Source organism: Curcuma longa, unplaced genomic scaffold, assembly GCF_044706935.1.
Source record: "Curcuma longa cultivar G26 ecotype Majalengka, Jawa Barat unplaced genomic scaffold, ITB_CL_G26_1.1 utg2646_np1212_2152390_RagTag, whole genome shotgun sequence".
In the NCBI taxonomy this organism is placed as follows: Eukaryota; Viridiplantae; Streptophyta; class Magnoliopsida; order Zingiberales; family Zingiberaceae; genus Curcuma; species Curcuma longa.
In genome coordinates, this window is record NW_027435599.1 from 1,560,010 (window position 1) to 1,579,953 (window position 19,944).

General features: G+C 35.6%; 5 protein-coding genes across 5 annotated transcripts; 2 read left to right on the forward strand and 3 right to left on the reverse strand.

Annotated features, from left to right (window-relative positions):
• Nucleotides 1-281: 281 nt before the first annotated feature.
• Nucleotides 282-3,580, reverse strand: LOC141820070 (small ubiquitin-related modifier 1-like). Its single transcript, XM_074707353.1, has 3 exons — nucleotides 3,405-3,580; nucleotides 630-779; nucleotides 282-542 (listed from the first exon to the last, which is right to left on the reverse strand). The coding sequence occupies exons 1-3, from the start codon at nucleotides 3,480-3,482 to the stop codon at nucleotides 474-476; spliced, it is 297 nt and encodes a 98-aa protein (XP_074563454.1). The 5' UTR covers nucleotides 3,483-3,580; the 3' UTR covers nucleotides 282-473.
• A 1,615-nt stretch (nucleotides 3,581-5,195) lies between these two features.
• On the forward strand, nucleotides 5,196-6,867 carry LOC141820067 (CBS domain-containing protein CBSX6-like). The gene is made up of 2 exons (XM_074707350.1): nucleotides 5,196-5,576; nucleotides 6,059-6,867. Exons 1-2 carry the CDS (start codon nucleotides 5,242-5,244, stop codon nucleotides 6,816-6,818), a joined length of 1,095 nt encoding a protein of 364 aa, XP_074563451.1. The 5' UTR covers nucleotides 5,196-5,241; the 3' UTR covers nucleotides 6,819-6,867.
• A 264-nt stretch (nucleotides 6,868-7,131) lies between these two features.
• Nucleotides 7,132-9,390, reverse strand: LOC141820111 (uncharacterized protein At3g27210-like). Its single transcript, XM_074707392.1, has 3 exons — nucleotides 9,219-9,390; nucleotides 7,891-7,968; nucleotides 7,132-7,793 (listed from the first exon to the last, which is right to left on the reverse strand). Exons 1-3 carry the CDS (start codon nucleotides 9,340-9,342, stop codon nucleotides 7,330-7,332), a joined length of 666 nt encoding a protein of 221 aa, XP_074563493.1. The 5' UTR covers nucleotides 9,343-9,390; the 3' UTR covers nucleotides 7,132-7,329.
• A 3,633-nt stretch (nucleotides 9,391-13,023) lies between these two features.
• On the forward strand, nucleotides 13,024-16,008 carry LOC141820107 (uncharacterized). Its single transcript, XM_074707388.1, has 4 exons — nucleotides 13,024-13,145; nucleotides 13,677-13,876; nucleotides 15,274-15,503; nucleotides 15,725-16,008. The coding sequence occupies exons 1-4, from the start codon at nucleotides 13,054-13,056 to the stop codon at nucleotides 16,001-16,003; spliced, it is 801 nt and encodes a 266-aa protein (XP_074563489.1). The 5' UTR covers nucleotides 13,024-13,053; the 3' UTR covers nucleotides 16,004-16,008.
• A 327-nt stretch (nucleotides 16,009-16,335) lies between these two features.
• Nucleotides 16,336-17,149, reverse strand: LOC141820113 (protein HVA22-like). Its single transcript, XM_074707393.1, has 5 exons — nucleotides 17,100-17,149; nucleotides 16,955-16,981; nucleotides 16,740-16,865; nucleotides 16,503-16,653; nucleotides 16,336-16,407 (listed from the first exon to the last, which is right to left on the reverse strand). Exons 1-5 carry the CDS (start codon nucleotides 17,144-17,146, stop codon nucleotides 16,396-16,398), a joined length of 363 nt encoding a protein of 120 aa, XP_074563494.1. The 5' UTR covers nucleotides 17,147-17,149; the 3' UTR covers nucleotides 16,336-16,395.
• Between the last annotated feature and the right edge of the window lie 2,795 nt (nucleotides 17,150-19,944).

Consider the following 19,944-nt stretch of genomic DNA (forward strand, 5'->3'; position numbering starts at 1 on the left):
CCTAATAAGACAATCGAACCAAACCAAGCAAGAGTATCGATTAACCAAAGCAACTCAAGCTAGGCGAAGACAGTCGAATGAAAAGAAGTGGCGAAAACATTGGCACGATGCCACAACAATATTCCGAACGAACTAAAATGATAAGTTTTAAAAAAACAAAGTTCTTATTCAAATACTTTTCAACAATAAAAACCTTTTTGTACATGATGAGCCCAACAAAAACTAGCCTGATTTACTGCTTATGCTTTTCCGATGTATGATAAGGTTTGAACTTACACATGTAGAAGGCAAACATAATTTTCAACAAAACACGACTATTGAAAGTATAGCGATACGATACATGTACTGGTTATAGAAGCTTCACCAATCACCACTCTTGAGCAACTAAAACATGTAGCTAGCGAATCTATGCATTCGGTCCAGTTTAGTTTACAGTCATAATATTTAGCAAAATCAAGAACCAAAATGGTCCTCTAGATTTGAAGGCTACCTCCAGTTTGATGCAGCATGGCATCAATCTCATCGCCATCTTCCATCTCGAGCTGGGGAAGAAAGGCGAGAACAAGTGAGGAAGGTAAGAGGACACGACTATGATAAGAAAGAATCGATCAAAGTGATAATTTACTCACCTCTTCTGGAGTCTGTTCGACATGGAGCCGACGGCCATCGAATAGGAAAGCAATGGAATTGAAATCCACAGATTGGCGATCACAATAGGCATTCATGAGTTTCTTCAGCTGAGTGCTGCGCTTGATCCGGAAGAACACTTCATTTCCATCCTAGAGAACAAAAAAGAGGCGCAACTTTAGCAGATGAAAATAAGATATTTTAATGATAAAATAAAACAATCAACTCTCATTTTGGCATCATAGGTATAAAACTTCGGGCTTAAGGGAATCACACGTTTATTCATATTTATTCAGATCATAATATCTAATAAGAACTGATACATCCGGTTATTCTTTCAATGATTTTAACTATTCGATTACATGAGAACAAAAATTCGTCGCCCAGCATTTCAATAGCATAATATCATGGTCCCATAAGGCTATTCCAAGCTTGGGATCAAAATGTAAAAAATAACCCTCCTCTTAAACTATCCACCTGAATCATGAAATGTTTGTATCTTTCTCAAACAAAGATTGAGACGAATCGTTGCCTGCAAGGCTAAGAGGGAAATACTTATCGACCAGTCTTACCATTGTCGTGCTAGGTTTGGGATAGGCTAAATCAAGCAGTAGCTATAATTGACACAGGTATAGGGTTGAATGAAGATTTATGTGCTGAAAAAAAATGACAGCATATCTTTATGGGCCCTGATTAGATCGAGTAAAAAAGCAGAAGGTTTTGACTTACCCAAGCTACTTTGTTGGAAAGCATAGGGGCATCATCAGAATTTTTGTTTGAAATTGATAAAAAAAATCTTGAAGATAGTAGAAAGGGTGCAGACAGCATACAGCTTGCAATGTAGGCTCATGATTTTGCAGTTGTGAAACGTCTTACCATAATTTTACTCAAACAGCTCATCTAATGACTTTTGTCAACCTTCAATTTTGTTTCTCCTTGTAGTAGCATGGACATTTAAAAGCAGTGCCCCTTTTAAACTAAAAGCAGCCAACTCTCAAACCTGTCACTGAGTGTAAACAAGTGTAACTTGTTTTCTAGTGCCATTTGTTGTGATTAAAGAAATTGGATTAATTGATAAATATGATCAGTGATACAAATAGTCATACATGTGGTTACCTAAATGTGTGGCAGAGAGCCACAGCATGTATACATATGTGGTTCCTTCTTCATGGTTTACTTCAATAGTTGTTTGCAATGACCCAAAAACTAAAATTGTGGCTCATTCAAACTAGTTTTAGTTGAGCCAAACCAAATAAAAACTTTTAGCACTATCTGCTATCAAATAAGGGATTTAGCGCTTTTGTCTCTAACTGAAAAGTACTACTTTTCTGAGTGTATAACAATTTTATAAGCCAATGTATGATGTGATAAATTCTAAATGTTTACATGATGCATGTTCATATGATCTTGGCATTTATATGATCTGTTTATACTGATGTCTAGTATATATGGTTACACATTGTGTTACCTTGTATGGTTGACATATATTTTTCATGTGGAATTTTTTATTGGATAGGGCAACTAATATACTACTTTGTTATATATGTTAATAATTTTTTTAAAAAATATTTTTATATAGACCGTGGAGAGGCTAATACACCCATGTAAGATTTACCAACTTTGCAGTGGGACAAATTGTTTGCAAGCAATGAGAAAATCGCACTTAAAACTATTATTGTAGAAAGTGCAAGACACTCTAAGGTGCCAAGGTGCCAAGGTGCCAAGGTGCCAAGGTGCATATTGCCTGGGGCACTAGGCGCTAGTACAAGCTACCCTAGATATACTAAGATTTGTTTAATGCGTGAGGCAACAATTATTTATAGGAAGTTACTAGTTGATGTAAGTATGATATTCGAATAATTTATTGTGAATTTTGATTATTATTTTTTTCTAAAATCACCAGCTAATCCAAATGTTAACGGACAGTGCTATGAGTCATGGAGATACTAAGCATGTTTCAAATAATGAACACAAAAACAAAGGTTTATAATACCAACAACTGACAAGCAAAGTAACAATGAAAATTGTACGTCAAATCAAGTTGGACAAAGCTAGAAATCATGGCAAAAAAAGAAACAATAATAACGTTGATGGATTGACACAAAAGGCTAAACTTCACTACGTTTTTGTAAAAGATGAAGTTCGAACAACAACTAACAGTCTGGGTAGAGGAAGAATAATGAACATGAGGAAGCAAAGAGAAATAGGATTAAAGTGAAATAGACTGATACATGTCACCAATTAGAGAAGAGAGGGAAAGCTCAAAAGGGCAAACCTGTCATCCAAACCTACTTGGTTAATTAGAACTCAAAGCCCATATAGGCTTAAGATATAGAACCCTATATCCAAAGATAGCTAAGAATGAGATTGGAGAATCATGATAACCCTTGCTAAGAAATCACTATCATCCTTAATTATGATAGATCTAAAATAATCATGCGTCACGTGTAAACTCTGAGTCAGAGATGTAAAACTGCAATTACAATTCGCAAGAGGCAAACAAAAGAAAAGGAGAACAGGGCTACTACACAAACGCATAATGAGAATCTTCATTTGCAACTATGAGCGATTTGAATCATAAGAAAGTAAGAAAGACAATTAAAAAAATGAGAAACTTTTACATCAACTCGCCTTACACTCCATCTCCGATCGAGGGACTAGAAACCGCAGTCGATTCTCAACACGTAGATACCGGTTAACAACCGAGAAAAACACACACACAGAGAAAGCAGGTAGGCAAGAGTAAGTGGAGGAAACGCGGAGAAGTGGTAGCAAACCTGCCCCTTGACCTTGAGATTGATGTGCGCCGCCTGATCCGCCGGCTTCTTGTCTTCCCCGTTTCCAGCTCCCGACATCCTCTACGGCGATCGATTCGAACACAGCAGAAACCCTAGGGTTTGGGACAGCAACGGCAGCGTACTTAATCGGACAGAGCGACGCGGGGCGGGCGACGCCGCTCCTTGGCCTTTTATCGTTGGGCGGATTCGAAAACCGCAATTTATATTTGCTTTGGAGTCCGCCACTAGAATGTTCTTATTCTCATTGGCGTGTCTACGACGCGCTTTAAAAAAAACTTTTGAAAACTATGCTTATTTTCGAGGCTACAATACGATAATTATTATAATAATTATGATATTATAAGATAATATTAATTAATATTGATTTTATAATTGTAATCATTATAATATAATTAGTACATTGATTATATAATATCATAATTACAAAAGGGTAGTAAAAAAACTCAAAACAGCACTCTAGCATATTTTTTATTTAAAAAATATTTAATTTGAACGATATTGTAGCAACTATAATTGAGATATAACTACTCTAGTATAGAATAAAATTATTTTAATTTAATCAAAATTATTGTATATATATAATATTATTTATCGAGATACTCTTTATCCATGTGGTAAAAATTACCTGATCAAAATTGCTTCAGTAAAATAGCTATGTCATAATTGTTTTGATCAAATTTAATTTTTTAAAAAAAAAAAGGTTAGAGTTCAACTATGATGATATTGATAGTGTGAAAGTTGATTATTATCTTGTAGGTTGTTTCATGGGAAGGCATCCGGGCAAAGACGGGGTGCACATCATTGATGGAAGATTCTTCACCGGTATTTCATGTATAAAAGTGGATGGATAATGTTCCATTTTAACAAGGAAGAAGACAGGGAGATAGTGCTACATGGCGGACCTTATTTCATTTTTGGTATTCCTCTATTTTTGAAGATCATGCCGAAATGCTTCATGTTTAAAGAAGATGGACAATATGTTTTAGCGTTGATACAAATACATAAGCTCCCTCCATATTGTTGGTCACAATTGGTGTTAAGCAAAGTTGGCTCTAAGGTAGGTAAACCATTGTACACGGATAGCTTGACGGGCATGTGGGAGTGATTGGATTATGCACGGCTAATGGTGGAGATTCCTGTCTTTGGAGAACGAATTCATGAGGTTCTCATAACTCTTCTAACAGGGGTTTAAGTGGACTTGAAGATCATATATGAGATGACTTCTGCATTTTATCAAGAATGCAAAAAGATGGGATACCAAACAGAGACTTATCAACGTAGAGAGAAGTAGGTTGGACAGTGGCATACTCGGGCTGAGTACCAATCTCGAACTGATCCAATTGCACGTGATGGAGGATGAGTCGGAGGAAATTTAAATAATTGTTTATGATAGTTATATCGTAATTGTTAAAATAATACTAAAATAAAAATATTTTTAAGTTGACTTTTTTTAAAAAAATTAAAAATGATCACTTGTATATTTGTATAAGCATGTAAAGGTCAATGAGGTTACTCAAACCCAACTACCACACGCGGGAAAGTAACGACTCTCTTTCAGGTCTCGACTCCGAAAACGGCCGCCGAGAATGCCGTCGCCGCACCAACGTCTGTACCAGAGCGCCCTTTTGGCACGAGGAGTGGATCCCACATCTGGAAAATTGAGTGTATTGTGGGTAGAGAAGTTAATTCTTATCTGCTATTTTCACGCCCCATCACAAACTTGGCCAATCGAAAGCCTCTCCTTTTTCCCCCGTTGCGACTCCGATCGCCTCCTCCTGCTCCTCCTCCTCCTCCGGCGAGAGGCAGAGCCATTTCTATGGCCTTCGTGTTCCACAACCATGCGGCGGGCGATCTGACGCTGGGGAAGCCGGAGCTCGTGGAGTTCTCGGAGGCTGAGACGCTGGAGGCCGCCGTCCGGGCCATCGCTGCGTCCCCCGAGGCCACGATCCCCGTCTGGCGCAAGCGCTCTCCGGGAGAGAATGCAACGGGGATACCGTGCTCCGATAGGTTCTTGGGGATGATCAACTCTCTGGAGGTGGTCGCCTTCCTCGCTAGGGCCGACGGCGATCACGACCGCGCCATGCGGACGCCGGTCTCGGAGGTGGTCACACCCAATTCCAGCCTCCTGAAAGAGGTGGATCCCCGCGTGAGGTCAGATTTATTCTCTCTTTTGATTGTTTCCAACTCGTTCGTTGTTGATCTCGATCCATTTGATCGGCTTTTTTACTTATTCGGTTAAAAGATCATGAATCATCGAATTCCAGTTCCATGTTTTAATTTTCCTCACCAATTTGATCGTCACTGTGAATGATCCAAGAACCCTATCTACATCCCCAAGATCCTCGAGGTGTTCTTGGTATATCAAATTCGTACCTGCAGCAGAACATGATTCTTCACGCTTTTGTTGTAGGATTTGGGCGTATCTTCTTACTTGTAAAACTTTGGAATTTACTTGTGAATTCGCAATCAATTGGACATACAATTTGATGAACGTACTGACATATCATTTTGGTCATCAATTCACTATCTTTTTGATATCTTCAGAGGCTAATTCAAAGCTACAAAGTTATGTTAGTTCCATTCATATTGTTCTTGATGTTCCCAATTTGCTTCTCATACTTGCGACCTGCCAGGTTAGTTGATGTTCTTGAGGTGATGAAGACAGGAGTTAGATGTTTGCTCGTGCGCAAAAGCTCAGGCAGCCGAGAATCCATGGCCACCAAAGCGAGCAACAACGCTCGACCTTCCTCTTCATCTTCTTCTCACCGTGACGACAGGTTCTGCTGCCTCTCCCGCGAAGACGTCGTCCGGTTCCTGATCGGCCACCTCGGCGCTCTCGCTCCCATTCCGCTCTCCTCCATCTCCTCCCTCGGAGCTTTCTCCCCGCACTACTCCCACATCGAAGCCTCTTCCCCCGCCATGCGAGCCATCGCCAAGATGCCCAACGACCCCTGCGCCATTGCAGTGGTGGAGACGAACCCCGACGGCACTCACAGGATTCTCGGCGACATCTCGGCCTACAAGCTCTGGAAATGCGACTGCCCGGCCGCCGCGTGGGCCTTGAGGTGCCTGTCTGCGGGTCAATTCGGGATGGGCGTGGAGGACGGCGACAGTTCACGGGCGGAGGATGCGGGCCAATGGAACCACCCGGCGTCGAACGGCGCCGGGGGGAGGCCGAGGAGCATGCGGTGGGGGGCCAGCAAGCCGCTGAGGTGCAAGGACACGAGCTCGCTGGCGGCGGTGATGGCGCAGATGCTGTCGCACAGGGCCACGCACGTGTGGGTGGTCGACGCCGAGTCGGAGGACGACACCTTGCTGGGTGTCGTCTCGTACACCGACATCTTGGACGCCGTCGCCAGGTATCCTACGATCACCAGGCCTCGAATTATTTGATTTTTCCCTCCCTTTTTTTTCCCTTTTTTTTAAAAAAAATATTTCTTCGAACGGGGTTTTGTTTTGGTGGTACTTTTTAAAATGCTTCCTAATATTTACTAATTTACAATGTTAAACATTGAGATTTTGATATATTTCGTTTTGTAAAAAAAAAGATTTATGAATGTGTGTTGTGTTTACTTGGAAGGGGAGAAAATAGAAGGGAAAGGATGAGAAGTGTGGAGTGTGGCCAAAAACCATGTGTGTTTTCATTTTCATGACGATACGATAACCTCAAGCTCAACCTCAGAACTATACCGATAAATTCTTTCGTCGTAGGATGGCACAAACAATCCCATAGCTTGGATGCGACCTTCAAAACTAGTTCCTTATCGCCCTGTAGCTAACGTTCGAAAAGCTATGTCGAGGTTCCGGTCATCACAATCATTCAACTTGCAGCCCTACAGGTATTCCCTTTGGTGATACTACTGAAGGAAGCAAAAGCAGTGACTACAATAACAACAGCATGTTACTAAGCATCACAAGCCCCGGCATTCATCTTGTCTCTCTTCTCTTCGAAGCCAAAACTATGCAAGCTCGGCAAGCAACAATGACCATCCTTCCATGTTTTGCCTTTCTTCTTCTTCTTCTTTTTCTTCTTCTTCTTCCGATCTCTACTAGAAGTTGTCGCACCGCCTTCATCGGGAGAATTATTAGACAAGTATTGATTTCCATTCGACAATCCTCTTGATCTATCTTTCTCAACTTCTGCCATTCCATTGAGCTCCGTGGACGGTTCAGCAGCGTTTGGTGCATCAATTACTTGTTCTCCTCGAGATGTTTCCTGTAGAAGGTCGCCTAGTTTTTTTCTTCCAGTTGGAGATGGTTCAGACTTGGAGTCAAGGCGCTTGTCGATAAAGATGGCATCATCTAGCACATGATTTGATTGTTCATTTGCTTGATGGTCGGGAGTATTTCCTCGTGACGGCGTGAAGTCTGCATAACAAAATGAATGGGTATGAAATATTTGGTATCAATGATGATCACAACATGTTGAAGCATCAAGAAAAAAACCATGGAGAGTGCCAAATACCTCCATTGACACTGAAAAAATCATCTTCGCAGTCAGAATCTAACCATACTTTCGAGTCGAAGAATAGTTCTTCGCCATCTGCATGGATGCCAAACAAGAATGAATCACACTTTTCAGCACAATTAATGCTCGAAAAAAAAGTCATTATAGATCATTTGTCCTGGAAAATGTTGCTGAAAATATAAGAATCTGTTGATTGCAAAAGGCTGTTGAACATTTTGAACTTTAGATTTGCCACCATGAATGTTTGTAACAATAAAAGATGAATGTTGTGCTATGAATATGACTAGTTTCAGGAAAAAATATAAGTGTTGTCCAAAGTTGTCATCTTAGAAAGATCAGTAACTGAACTTGTCTTAGCTAAGTCCATTTTCTTTGCAGGGGTGGGCATGAACAACCCTAAATTGATAAACCAAACTACTTCCAAACTGAAAATTTAGATTTATCAGTTTATCGGTCTGGTTTCCATTTGCATAGATAGATAGATAGATAGTTTGAGTATGCTAATTTTGATTATTACTTAAATATGTCCCCAAACAAATTGAATGAGCTATATCTATAATGAACATTGACATTCCTAAGCAGTTACTAACTTAACAAGTTCAACATTGCAACTTCTAGTGCCTCCTCAAATTGAAATCCAACTAATTGTGATGAATAAGTTCAGTAAAGATCTAATAGAAGGAAATAAAAATTGCAAACACGAGCAAATAAAGAAAGAGTTTAAGTAAAAAGAGAAGTTATCTAGCCGAAGTTATCGAACAAGCCAACTCTTTAGGGAGAAATTTCAAATTTGCCAACTGCCGGTGCACCAAAAGCAGCAAAAACTCTCCCAACATCGAAACAAACTCACTTTAAAACCTATGCAAGGAAACCAACAAAGAATTTGTCCAATAAGATCGATTTAATAGATGGATTCATCCAACAAAGAATTTGCTCCCTTGTCGTCTCACACGCACCCGATCGATCCCAACCCATATCCATGAATCCCCCAAGAGCAACTCTTCTCAAAATCTCAAAAGGTACTGCATTGAAATCTCATTCTAAGGATTCTTGTGGTTCCGAAGAACCCCTCTTTTCCGTCTGACTCTTTGGCCTTTAGACTACTGGTTTTAAGCAAGACTAACAAGTAAGGAGTTGTCTGTGAATCCTACACTCCTCCATGTCACCTCTACAACTCAAGTTCTTCATTCTTGCCACATTTACACCACTGCAGTAAAGGAAACGATCTATTCAAATGCAATAAGCCACAAAATCCCCCCAAAATCTAACATTTACCTTCCAGTATCAGAAATGGAGAAGGAAAAAAAAAGGAACAAAGAGCGTACCAAAGTCCGGGACATCAAGATCGAATCGCCCCACGGGATTGTCCCAGGTCAAAGGACTCTCCTTGGCTGGAGAAGAAAGGAAGAACCTCTTCGCCCTGGAGCTAAACCCTAAGCAACGCCTCATGGCTGCCAACAAGAAGGCCTTTACCTGGACCGGAAGGGCCTTCAAGCTCCCCCAACCCAAGGCGAAGGTCGAAAGTCAAGGAGTAGCAATTAATGGAGTCAATGAATTCCCCACCCACTAAATCTCTGCCTTTCTGATGCTGTCACATCGATGAGCAGCGCAATGAACAGCCTCGTTTGTACGTCAAGTTGCTTCGATTCCGCTCCCATTTAAGAAGGGAAGAGGAGGATGAGCGTGCTGCTGGCTCGCTCGACTTCGGCGATTCTGCCATTGTTTTTGCTGTGGAAAGGTGGAAGGCGTTCAGATTTGTGAATGGATCTGGAAAGAGAGAACGAGAGCGGGCGGAGAGAGAAGGCTGGGAATTTATTAAGAGAAGGAAAGAAACCTTAAACGGTATTTTTTTTTTAATTATCCAATCGTATTAATTTTAAAAATGATCAATTCATTTTATATAAAATTTTCATGGATCATCAAATAAATTAAATTTTCATGGATGATCAATTCTACATCCAATAGTTAGTATTTCAATTTTTTTATTAAAAGAAAATACATTATAATATATTACAGTTGAATTTGGAATAGTGAATATTTAATTAAATGATTGAAGAAGGATAAGATAGTCATAAAATTGACTGTATGAAATCGTTAGAAGAACAGATTTCATCATCATAAAAAAATTATCTTAAAATATTATTATGCATCCAATTTTTATAATTTCAAAAAATATATATCAAATTTATATTATATTATTGTGAATTCGTAAAAATATATTAATTTTGATTTAAAATAATTTAAAATATTAATAATTTCACAAATTTATACTATTTAAAATTTTAATATTTTTTAAAATTAAAAAATCTTTAAAATCTATCTATTATATTAATTAGTGAATAACATCATCCTAAATTTTATAAATTTAAAAAATTATTATTTTTAATTTATGTTATCCAATTACATGAATACATTAAGTAGATTTAGTATATTAATTTTGATTTAAAATAATTTAAAATTTTCTAAATCTATCGATACACTCTTAAAATTTCTTTAATATATTTATATTGTCAAATCTAAATGACTTAAATTGAGAGTATCAGTTACTTTTATTATAAAATCCTCGAGCATTAATATATGAAAAAGGACGCTTTATTTTTTAAATATTTTAGATAAAAATTAAAACACCATCCTTTATTATTATTTTGTAAGAGGGATACTTATTTTTCAAAAAGAAAATAAAATTAAAATAGTATCATAGCATATATTTTTTATCTTAAACATATCTTTATTTTAAACTCCAACTTAATTAATTATAATAAAATATTATTTACTAAATTGGTTTAAATCGATTAAATTTGATTAAAATTATTTATTCTTAGTCAAAATCAATTTACAATTGATGACGCAACTATGCTATAATAATATTGTAAACTATTATTGTATAGTTGATAGTTTTAAATTTATTTTGATCCAGTTAAGTGATTTTAATTAAGTTAATAATTGTAAATAATTTAATAAATAATATTTTAATATACATATATTGTAGCTAAGACGTACGTAATTGCTATGGAATAATAATATTTTCAAGAAAAAAATATATTGAGATATTATTATTATTTTTTAAACCTTTTTAACTAAAATAGAATTAGAATAAGAGGATCAAATAAAGACGACTTCTAATTATATACAAGATATGCTTTAAAAAAAGACCCCCCATGAAAGGGAAAGACCTCCAAAGATAATCAGATAAAATTGAATAAACAGATAATAATAATAATAATAATAATAATAAAATCGCAGTTTTAATTTTATCAAATATCTTTAATAAATAATTACTTTAGCATTAATTAAAACTATTTCAATTTGTTCAGGACCGTTACATATAAAAAAATAAAATAATCATAATACTCTCTCTTTACGGTACATCTCATTAATAACTTGTCGGGGCGCGTTAACTTCAATGTTTGACTTTCTCGCCATATCTTAACTTTTTCAATTAAAATTTCTTTAGCATTTATTGTAGATGATTAATTAGATTATACTTGGTAATTTATTATTATATTTATTAAAATATATATTTAATTTTTATTATACCTCTTTCTTTTATCAACCATCGATTATTTCTAACTCAATCGACTGTTATTGTCATTTTAATTTTTTTTTTTGCTCTATCAGTGAATTTCAGCCTACCACACCAATCGAATGTAAAATTTTCTATCGGATTGTCATAAATTATTTGAGCCAACGGTTGATTGATCTTGATGATCAATCGAATGGATTCAAGGTTGTGAAAATTTTAAAAATCTACGGTTCTCAATTTAGATTGTAAAATTTAAATCTGAGGGTATGATTATACTCAAGAGATTCAAAGAGTGTGATAAACTTTGTTTAAAAAAATTATGAAGTATTTAAAGTTATTTATAAGTTTTGATTAAAATTTGTTCATGGATCTACATTATCTAGAATTTTAAAATCTCAACTTATTGATAGTATTGGCAAATGAATATAATGTTAGAACCAATGGAATCAAAATATCTCCACAATGGTATGATATTGACCACTTTGGATCTAAACTCTCATGATTTTATTCTTGGGCTCTCCCCAAAAAGTCTCATACCAATGGAGATATTTTCCATCCATTTAACCCCATGATCTTTTCCATGTACTTTAGATGTGGGACTATGTTTACACCCTTGCAATCCAACAATCCCCCCTCAAACAAAGGACCACAAGCCCCCTTCAACGTCATTTTTTATGTCTGAATCCTCGATCCACCAGGACTTTTTGCCCCTCGATCCATCCGACCTACTAGGACTTCCCACCTAGCCGCAGCTAGAACTTTTTGCTCCTCAGTCCACCCGACCTACTAGAACTTCCAAAATTAAAATTTGATGATAACCCTACAATGTCTTAAATTTTAAAATTTTGACACCCTAAACTATTAGGAATCATTTGATAGTGTTAGTGAATAAGCTTTTTAATGAGTTAAAGTTAAATTATCTTGAGGTCGTGAAAATTATAAAAATCTATAGTTTTCAATTTAGATTGTAAAATATAGGTTTAAGAGCATGATTATACTTAAAAGGCTTCTAGGAATGTAATGATTCTAGTTGAAAGTAATTATGAGATTCCTAAGATTATGAACAAGTTTTGGTCAAAATTTATTTATGATTTTAAATATCTCAAAAATATTTAAAATCAAATTTATTGTACTCCTTGTATTCTCCCAACTAACTATGCATTCAAATATAGATTTTATAGTTTAGATAGAAAATTATGAGTTTTTAAAATTAATACTATTTTACAATGAATTTATTAAAAAACTTAATGTATAATTAATGAATAGAAAATTTAACAATCGATTCATGAATTATCGGTAGCCATCATCGATGGCTAATAAAGGAGGAGTATAATAAAAAAATAATTATATATTTTAATAAATATGAAAGTTAAATATGTATTTTATCAAATTCTATTATATGTTTTTTAAAAAAATAAAATAAAACCCGGCCCATATTTGTATAGAATGAGAAGAGTGGAAGCAACCGCACGTGCGATGGCGCCATCAACCCAAAATATAAATAAAGAATTACGCCCGAAGCACGGCAGCACTGAAGTAATTAACCAGCAGGCACTATAAAAGCAGTGGCTCTGCAGCCCTACCGAATCATTCTCCGGCTCCGGCTCCTTCGTCGCTTCTTTGCGATTGGGGATCGGATGGGGGGTTCCGGGAAGAGGGTGCTATTGGCCTCCAACGGAGACGACGTCTCCAAGGGCATCGCCTATCACTTGGCCAAATCTGGCTGCAGGTACCCATTTCTCTGCTTTTTCGTGTTCATCGTTGGGCTCTGTGCATTAGGGACCTTAGGGTTCATGGTGCATTTTGTCGATGCCTGATGAACTGCTTCGAGAAGTTACATCAGGCCGAATAAGGAAACCTCGTGAGCTTGGAATTGAACAAAGGGGTTTCCGAAAGCTGTAGTTGGAGAAAAAGAAAGGATTTTGGAAAGGTCGGAACGTAATAATCTTCGTGCTGAGTAGTTATTCTGGTGTTTTAGCTTAGTTTTGCGGATTTCCAACCCCAAGTACATGCAAAATCAGTTAGGTTGACTTTGTTACAACCATATTGCTGCTGTTTTTGATCATTTATCATTGATTTAAAGCTCATTCCACCGGTTTCTATAATTTTTGGGATTTCATGTTGTGCGTTGTGCTTTACCCAGAGGACAAATGAGCTCGAACAGCCTTTGTAAAGAAAGTCTACTTAACTATTTTTCTCAAGTCCTAAATTGGTTGCTTAATAATGTCTTCTGATCCTACTTGTTGCTCTGTGACAATAGCTTGGTTTTGCTGGGTAATGAGAGTCAACTGCGAAAAATGGCAGAGGATATAATGAGATCCTTAAATGAACCCACTTCTGTCAAAGTGGTTGGTTTAAATATAGACGAAGATCATGAGGATAACTATGATAAGGCAGTGGGTACTGCATGGAAGATTTTGGGAACGCTTGATGCTTTTGTCAACTGTTATTCCTATGAAGGTAAGTAAAGCGTATCACTGCTCTTGTATTGATGAACAACAATTGTGAATCTTTTTATATCATGTACTTTTTCACTATTACCATTGGCTGATGGTACAACTGTAGTTACCATGCAACTTCTGATGTGTGAGAAACTTTTATATATGAAAAATCCTTTAATCCATAAGAGATATGAGAAAAAGGAAATCTGCACCTAGAGCATTGTTGCACTCTTGGAGTTCCCCTAAGTTTGTTTATTTTCGTCTTTCTAGATTTTGAGTTCTATTGGGTCATTGAACTTTTGGTCAAAAGTGTTTGATGACCCTAGAGGCCTCGAACCCTGAGTGCCAAATGAGCATTATTGCACCCTTGAGTTCTCTTGAGTCTTTTTATGCTCATTTTTCTATATTTTAAGCCCTATAGGGTTATCAAACACTTTTTGTTAAAATCCTAAAAATGTTAGAAGGCCCTAAAAATACTCGGATTTGTGCCAAATTGGCATCGTTGCACTCCTGAGGTTCTCTTGTGTTTGTCCATATTCATTTTTCTCGATTTTCAGCTTTCTATGTCTATCAAATACTTTTATCAAAAGATGTTTAATAGTGATTAGTCAACTAAGTCACTTCAAGTTGACTAGTCAATCCACTTATGGCTTGGGCAGTAACGGATCCATTGAAGTGGGTCGAATAGAGGTGACCTTTGATAACTCCAAAATTTGGTGCATCACTTTGGGCACTCAAGTTGTCAAAAAAAATTTCTTGATGTTTGAAAATCTTCATCTCACTTACTTTGATGGATTTAGTAGTGTAGGTTATAGGTAAATGTATCACGTCTTAGGCACATTCCAACATGGATCTATGAAATGAACACCAATAAAAGAGGAAAATCGAACAAACTGTTGAATACCACTCTTGCATATCTCCTCTACACCAATTTTAGGCAGCAATATACGTGAGTCTTACATGGTGAGTTGTGAGTTAATTAAGAGAGTGTATAAGCTTTAGATGAGTGGCCTACTCTTTAGCTAGGATTCAATTATTTTGGGCCAGAATGGGCAAGTTCTCTCATTTAGTCAGGCGTCTAACCACTACCCCAAAAGCTTAAGTGGAAGGCAATAGTAACTCAGTCACCTAATGTAACTTTTCTTAACTAACCTAGAATATTGTGTGACAAAAAAACTAAGGTGTAACTATATCAGATCTTTACTTTGTAAAATCGACACAATGTTTTCACCAAATCTACCCATTGAATTCTTTTAGTCAAATGGGAAAAAATGTTTGCTGAAATCCTATTTTAGAAGCCTACACATATATTCTTATCTTTAATTGATATCTTGATGATCCAGTCAAGTTCATTTTTTCGGGTGATCATTAGATGACCTTTTTGTTGCTAACTACGTATTCTTCCTCTTTGAACAGGGAAAATGCAAGAATGTCTACATGTGACCGAACAGGAGTTTAAAAAGACAGTCAAAATTAATTTTATGGCACCGTGGTTTCTACAAAAAGCAGTCGCAAAGCGGATGCAGGATCATAAAGCAGGTGGATCTATTGTTTTCATATCCCAGATCCTCGGGGCAGAAAGAGGCTTGTATCCAGGTGCTGCCGCCTATGGCTCAAGTTTGGCTGCAGTACAACAATTGGCTCGAGTAAGTATATTTTAGCTCCACATTCTTCTCGAAGTGCAACTTTGATTTGAAACTGAGTATTTACCATGAAAAGATGAAATTGTTTTCATCATAACATTCATCTCAACTTATACGAATTATGACTTATAATGTTGTTCACTGTTATTACACATGTTTGTTTATGTCCTTTATAATGCATAAGAACAAATTTATTTCTGAATCTATCTATCTCACCATTGCAGTTATCAGCCTTGGAGGTCGGCAAGTACAATATCCGAGTCAATGCAGTTGCGCGTGGTTTGCACCTGGACGATGAGTACCCTCGTTCAGTTGGGAAAGACAAGGTCGAGAAGTCTACTGCAGATGTATTGCCACTGTTGAGATGGCTTGATCCGAAGAACGACCTCGCTTCCACGGTGATATACCTGGTGGGAGACGACTCGCGATACATGACTGGCACCACCATCTTTGTGGATGGAGCTCAATCCATTGTGAGACCAAGGATGCGTTCCTTCATATAGGTTTCAAGCAGTTTGTTCCAATAATCCAACAAGATCTATTTGATGTGCTTGTGTAAAAGAATTGAGTTGGCTAGTGATAGCTTTTACAGCCAGCTCCAAAAATAATAATAATTTATAAAAATATGTTTAATAATTTTTTGAATTTGGATTAAATTTGAATTTATAATTTTGTTTATTTTTATTCTATAGTAATAAATTTTTATCAAATTAAGCACCAAACTTATTAATCATATACCAGCTACTCCATCACTTACAATGGATTAATTGATCACCAAACTCTTTGATATTCCTCTTCTCATGAACATAAAGAGTCTAATTTACAACTTTATTTAGTGACAATAAGATAGTTAAATTGTTCTTGTGTCCATCGATTCCTTTCTTCCCCTTCACTTCTAGTCTTCCATCTGCAAAATATATACGCTCTTCGATCGTTAAAATCATCTTAAAAACTAATACGAACACTTGGTATTAATTACTTAATAGATAGAAAGTGAGTAACCTCTGGTTTGAGAGGTTTGGAGTCCAAGTTACATAGATACTTTTTGAGCTTGCCCTTCACGAGCTCCTCGTAAACAAAGGATGCACCCCTTAATTGGGGGAGCACCAACCATGCCACAAACACCATCTTCACCGTGTGCCAAAAGGGTATCCTTGTTTTCACCCCCCCAATCAAAGTAGTCAATTCGATGCTCTTCGTAACGATAAACATTATTAATTGAAGATAAATATACCATACCAATACAAAATAGGCTCAGCTACCATCTCGAAGAGAGTCAAGAAGGAGTAGAGGATCCAATAGGCCAACCATTGTTCATCTTCCTCGCGGTTGGACTTGTTTTCGATGGCGCATATCGAAGAATATCTGCACGTACTTATGCAAATTAAAGAGAGGAAGAATGAATGTACATGACGAATTGAAGATAGGAAGAGCTAGGATCGGATCGGACTTACAAGGGGAAGAGAAGAGTAATTGCGGGCCTGCGATATGGTAAATGATATATCATTAAAGAATTATACAAGAATTAAGAAGATATGGATTAGCTAGAAGAAGGCCAAGAAAAGGGAATGAGGCCATGGCCATGCATCGATGGATTACCCTGCAAGCGAGTGGAGGTGCTTAAGGAAAGCCCAGAAGGTGGCCATTGAAGTATATGACTTAATTCGATCTCCAAGTTCTCGATAGCTAGCTACAAGTGAGGAGGTAGGTTTGGGTTTGGCTATATTGTTAGGGTTTAGGAGAGGAGAGAAGGAAAGGATGAAGTGGTTGTGTATATATAGCATTTGCATTTTGGAAGTTCTTCAAAGTATTCGATTCTTTTCTTTTCTTCTCTCTGTGGTGATATCAACGCTCAAGCAAAGGTTAGGCATATTCAACCATGTGGTGGTAGTGTCGAATTCAGATTGAACTTTAATTTGTCTATTTTTATGTTGTTGCACGTACTAGCTTGGTTGATTAAGGTTTGAATAATTCAAACCAAACTTGCATTGAGTGATTTTGGATGGTAGATTGCTTCTACCTACTTCAATTAAGATTTAAATAATTCAAATTAAATTTGAATTTAAATTATATTTTGAATCAACTTAGAACTAAAATTATTTATATTTTTGAATTTTAAATCAAATTTGAAGATCATATTTTTTTTTTTCAACTTGATCTCAAATATCAATATTAGTTGATTTGCAACCATCAACGTTGATGTATTGTAGATTAATTTTTTTGAATGAAAAGATAATTCTAAAATGTTTACTATAAGATATCATGTTATTCATGCTTTTTGATTTATTTTAATGATCAATAAATTTTTTTTATAAGATCAGATTAGTTATTTCCGAAATTAATCAATTTAGAAAATTGAATACTGGATTATAAATGGAATATAATTTTCCCTCATTTTATTAGCTTATTCCTGCTTCTCTGTCATCTGCTGGTACATGGATTAGGCCTAGGATTCGGCCCTGTTGATTCTTGTCAGTTTGAGCAGATCCTGACCTTCAATTTTCAATCAGTCGTTCCAATCCAATCTGGTCTTCAGTTTAGAAAACATGTATAGTACAACATCGTGATCTTAATCATAAATTCCAGTTAGCCTAATTGATTATCTATGAGGGTGATCGATCTGACCCTACAGAAGTTTTCCACCGGCCACCAGAATAAATCGGGAAGTGCACGTAGCGGTCAGTCCAGACGTCCAACCATCCTTTGATTGTGCTCCCCATTTGAAGGAAAATTCCTATAAATACATCGTAGTTGGGGATCGTACCGTAGATGCTTGGGTGACAATCTGAATATCTTACCGCAATACCATTGCCCTGGGGACAACATCGTAATCTTAATGAGTCTTGGCTTGTTAACCAACATGATAAGTTCTACTTAATAAAAGATTATTTATCTTCTTTTAATATAGATTATAAGATAAATTAAAAAACAAATATATATATATATATATAATTTATTAATATTCATAATAAAAAGAGATTGTGAACTGTGTTCAACAATAAACTCTTATTGATATTGATAAATAAATAAACTTAAAATAAATAAAATCAAATTCAGTTAATCAAACCATGCTTAAAAATATAAAAATTTAACTATCAAACAAATTTAAATTAAGAGATTAATAATATTTAAACAAATCAAACTCAAATTCAACTTGAACTAATCTAAATTCATAAAAAAGAAATCAAGTCAAATTTATTAACTATTTTAATATTTTAAAATTTATTTTAGATTCGGTTTAACTTAGCTCAATTAGTATCATCACAAAATTTAGAGTTCGTTTTAAATTTGATTTGACTTAGCTTGATTATTGTATCGTTGCAAAATTTAATTAGCTTGGCTTGATTCGTTTATGATTCTAATTCTATGTTATAAAAATATTAAAAGAAAATTTTATTCCTAAATTTGTTTCTCTTGCTCTAATGATGAATGATGTAGCGATAGCATATAATAGTTTTAATCGAAATTATTATATAAGCTTAAACTAATCTGTATGCTTGGCAAATCATTGCATTGTGCCTTAAATTGTAAGGTGTTATATCACGTAGCGAATTATTACGAAATTATAGCCATTTTAATTAAAATCATTATATTATATAATATGAAATTTGCATCGTCCACTATATTAAATTTTTTTACCTTGTATTAATTTTGAACAAATTATTATATTATATAATTATTTTGACCCAAACTATTTAATTTTGAAATAAATGTTATGTTTTTACTATTTTTACCTAATAATATTTGAGCAAAAATCAAAAGTAAATCTGTTTATTTTCAAATCATTAGAGGATACTCCATTTTAATATTTTTTTATTAAAAACATTCTATTATTCTGACTATTCAATATTTATTTTTCATTTAAATTTTAAATTGATCAGATATATTATATCAATTTTTATTTTATAATTATTATTTATTTATATTATAATAATTATAATTTTATAATTATTATAATTTGTTTAATTCATTTAGAAATTAGATAAAAAATAATACTACTAAATCATATTAAAGGATAATTAAATAATATACACGATTTAATAATGGAATGAAATGCCTTTTCATACAAAATTAAAGTGAGATGTCCATAATTGGAAGGAAAAAATAAATAAATAATCAAAAGGTGGCTTCGTTATTTGTGCCCATAATATTTTAAACCCTGTGTGTATTGATCCAACGGTCAACGGATGTGGATATTCAGTAATATTAATTTAGGTATTATTTGCGTGTCCTTTAATACGTAAATGCATTGGATAAGGCACCAAGGGACCAAGTGGAGTCCGGGCCCCGCGGCTCACTCTGTTAACAGACGGTGGGTCCCTCCTCCCCTACGAGCCGCTTATATATCTCTTCCGTATGCTCGAATGGATAATTATTAATAAAATGTTTATTAAATATTAAAACGCTTTTATTTTGCTGCCAAAATGTTTTTACTCTTATTAAT

Bases quoted from the DNA above. Each gene is read 5' to 3' on its own strand.
- LOC141820113 (XM_074707393.1), bottom strand. From the start codon at position 17,146: ATGGCCACCTTCTGGGCTTTCCTTAAGCACCTCCACTCGCTTGCAGG. The intron at 16,982-17,099 runs GTAATCCATCGA...ACCATATCGCAG, and splicing joins CACCTCCACTCGCTTGCAGG to GCCCGCAATTACTCTTCTCT. The intron at 16,866-16,954 runs GTAAGTCCGATC...AAGTACGTGCAG, and splicing joins ATTACTCTTCTCTTCCCCTT to ATATTCTTCGATATGCGCCA.
- LOC141820107 (XM_074707388.1), top strand. From the start codon at position 13,054: ATGGGGGGTTCCGGGAAGAGGGTGCTATTGGCCTCCAACGGAGACGAC. The intron at 13,877-15,273 runs GTAAGTAAAGCG...CTCTTTGAACAG, and splicing joins CAACTGTTATTCCTATGAAG to GGAAAATGCAAGAATGTCTA. The intron at 15,504-15,724 runs GTAAGTATATTT...TCACCATTGCAG, and splicing joins CAGTACAACAATTGGCTCGA to TTATCAGCCTTGGAGGTCGG.
- LOC141820111 (XM_074707392.1), bottom strand. From the start codon at position 9,342: ATGAGGCGTTGCTTAGGGTTTAGCTCCAGGGCGAAGAGGTTCTTCCTT. The intron at 7,969-9,218 runs GTACGCTCTTTG...GCATCCATGCAG, and splicing joins TCTTGATGTCCCGGACTTTG to ATGGCGAAGAACTATTCTTC. The intron at 7,794-7,890 runs GTATTTGGCACT...TTTGTTATGCAG, and splicing joins TTTTTTCAGTGTCAATGGAG to ACTTCACGCCGTCACGAGGA.
- LOC141820070 (XM_074707353.1), bottom strand. From the start codon at position 3,482: ATGTCGGGAGCTGGAAACGGGGAAGACAAGAAGCCGGCGGATCAGGCG. The intron at 780-3,404 runs GTTTGCTACCAC...TTTGTTCTCTAG, and splicing joins ATCTCAAGGTCAAGGGGCAG to GATGGAAATGAAGTGTTCTT. The intron at 543-629 runs GTGAGTAAATTA...TTTCTTCCCCAG, and splicing joins TCGAACAGACTCCAGAAGAG to CTCGAGATGGAAGATGGCGA.
- LOC141820067 (XM_074707350.1), top strand. From the start codon at position 5,242: ATGGCCTTCGTGTTCCACAACCATGCGGCGGGCGATCTGACGCTGGGG. The intron at 5,577-6,058 runs GTCAGATTTATT...GCGACCTGCCAG, and splicing joins GAGGTGGATCCCCGCGTGAG to GTTAGTTGATGTTCTTGAGG.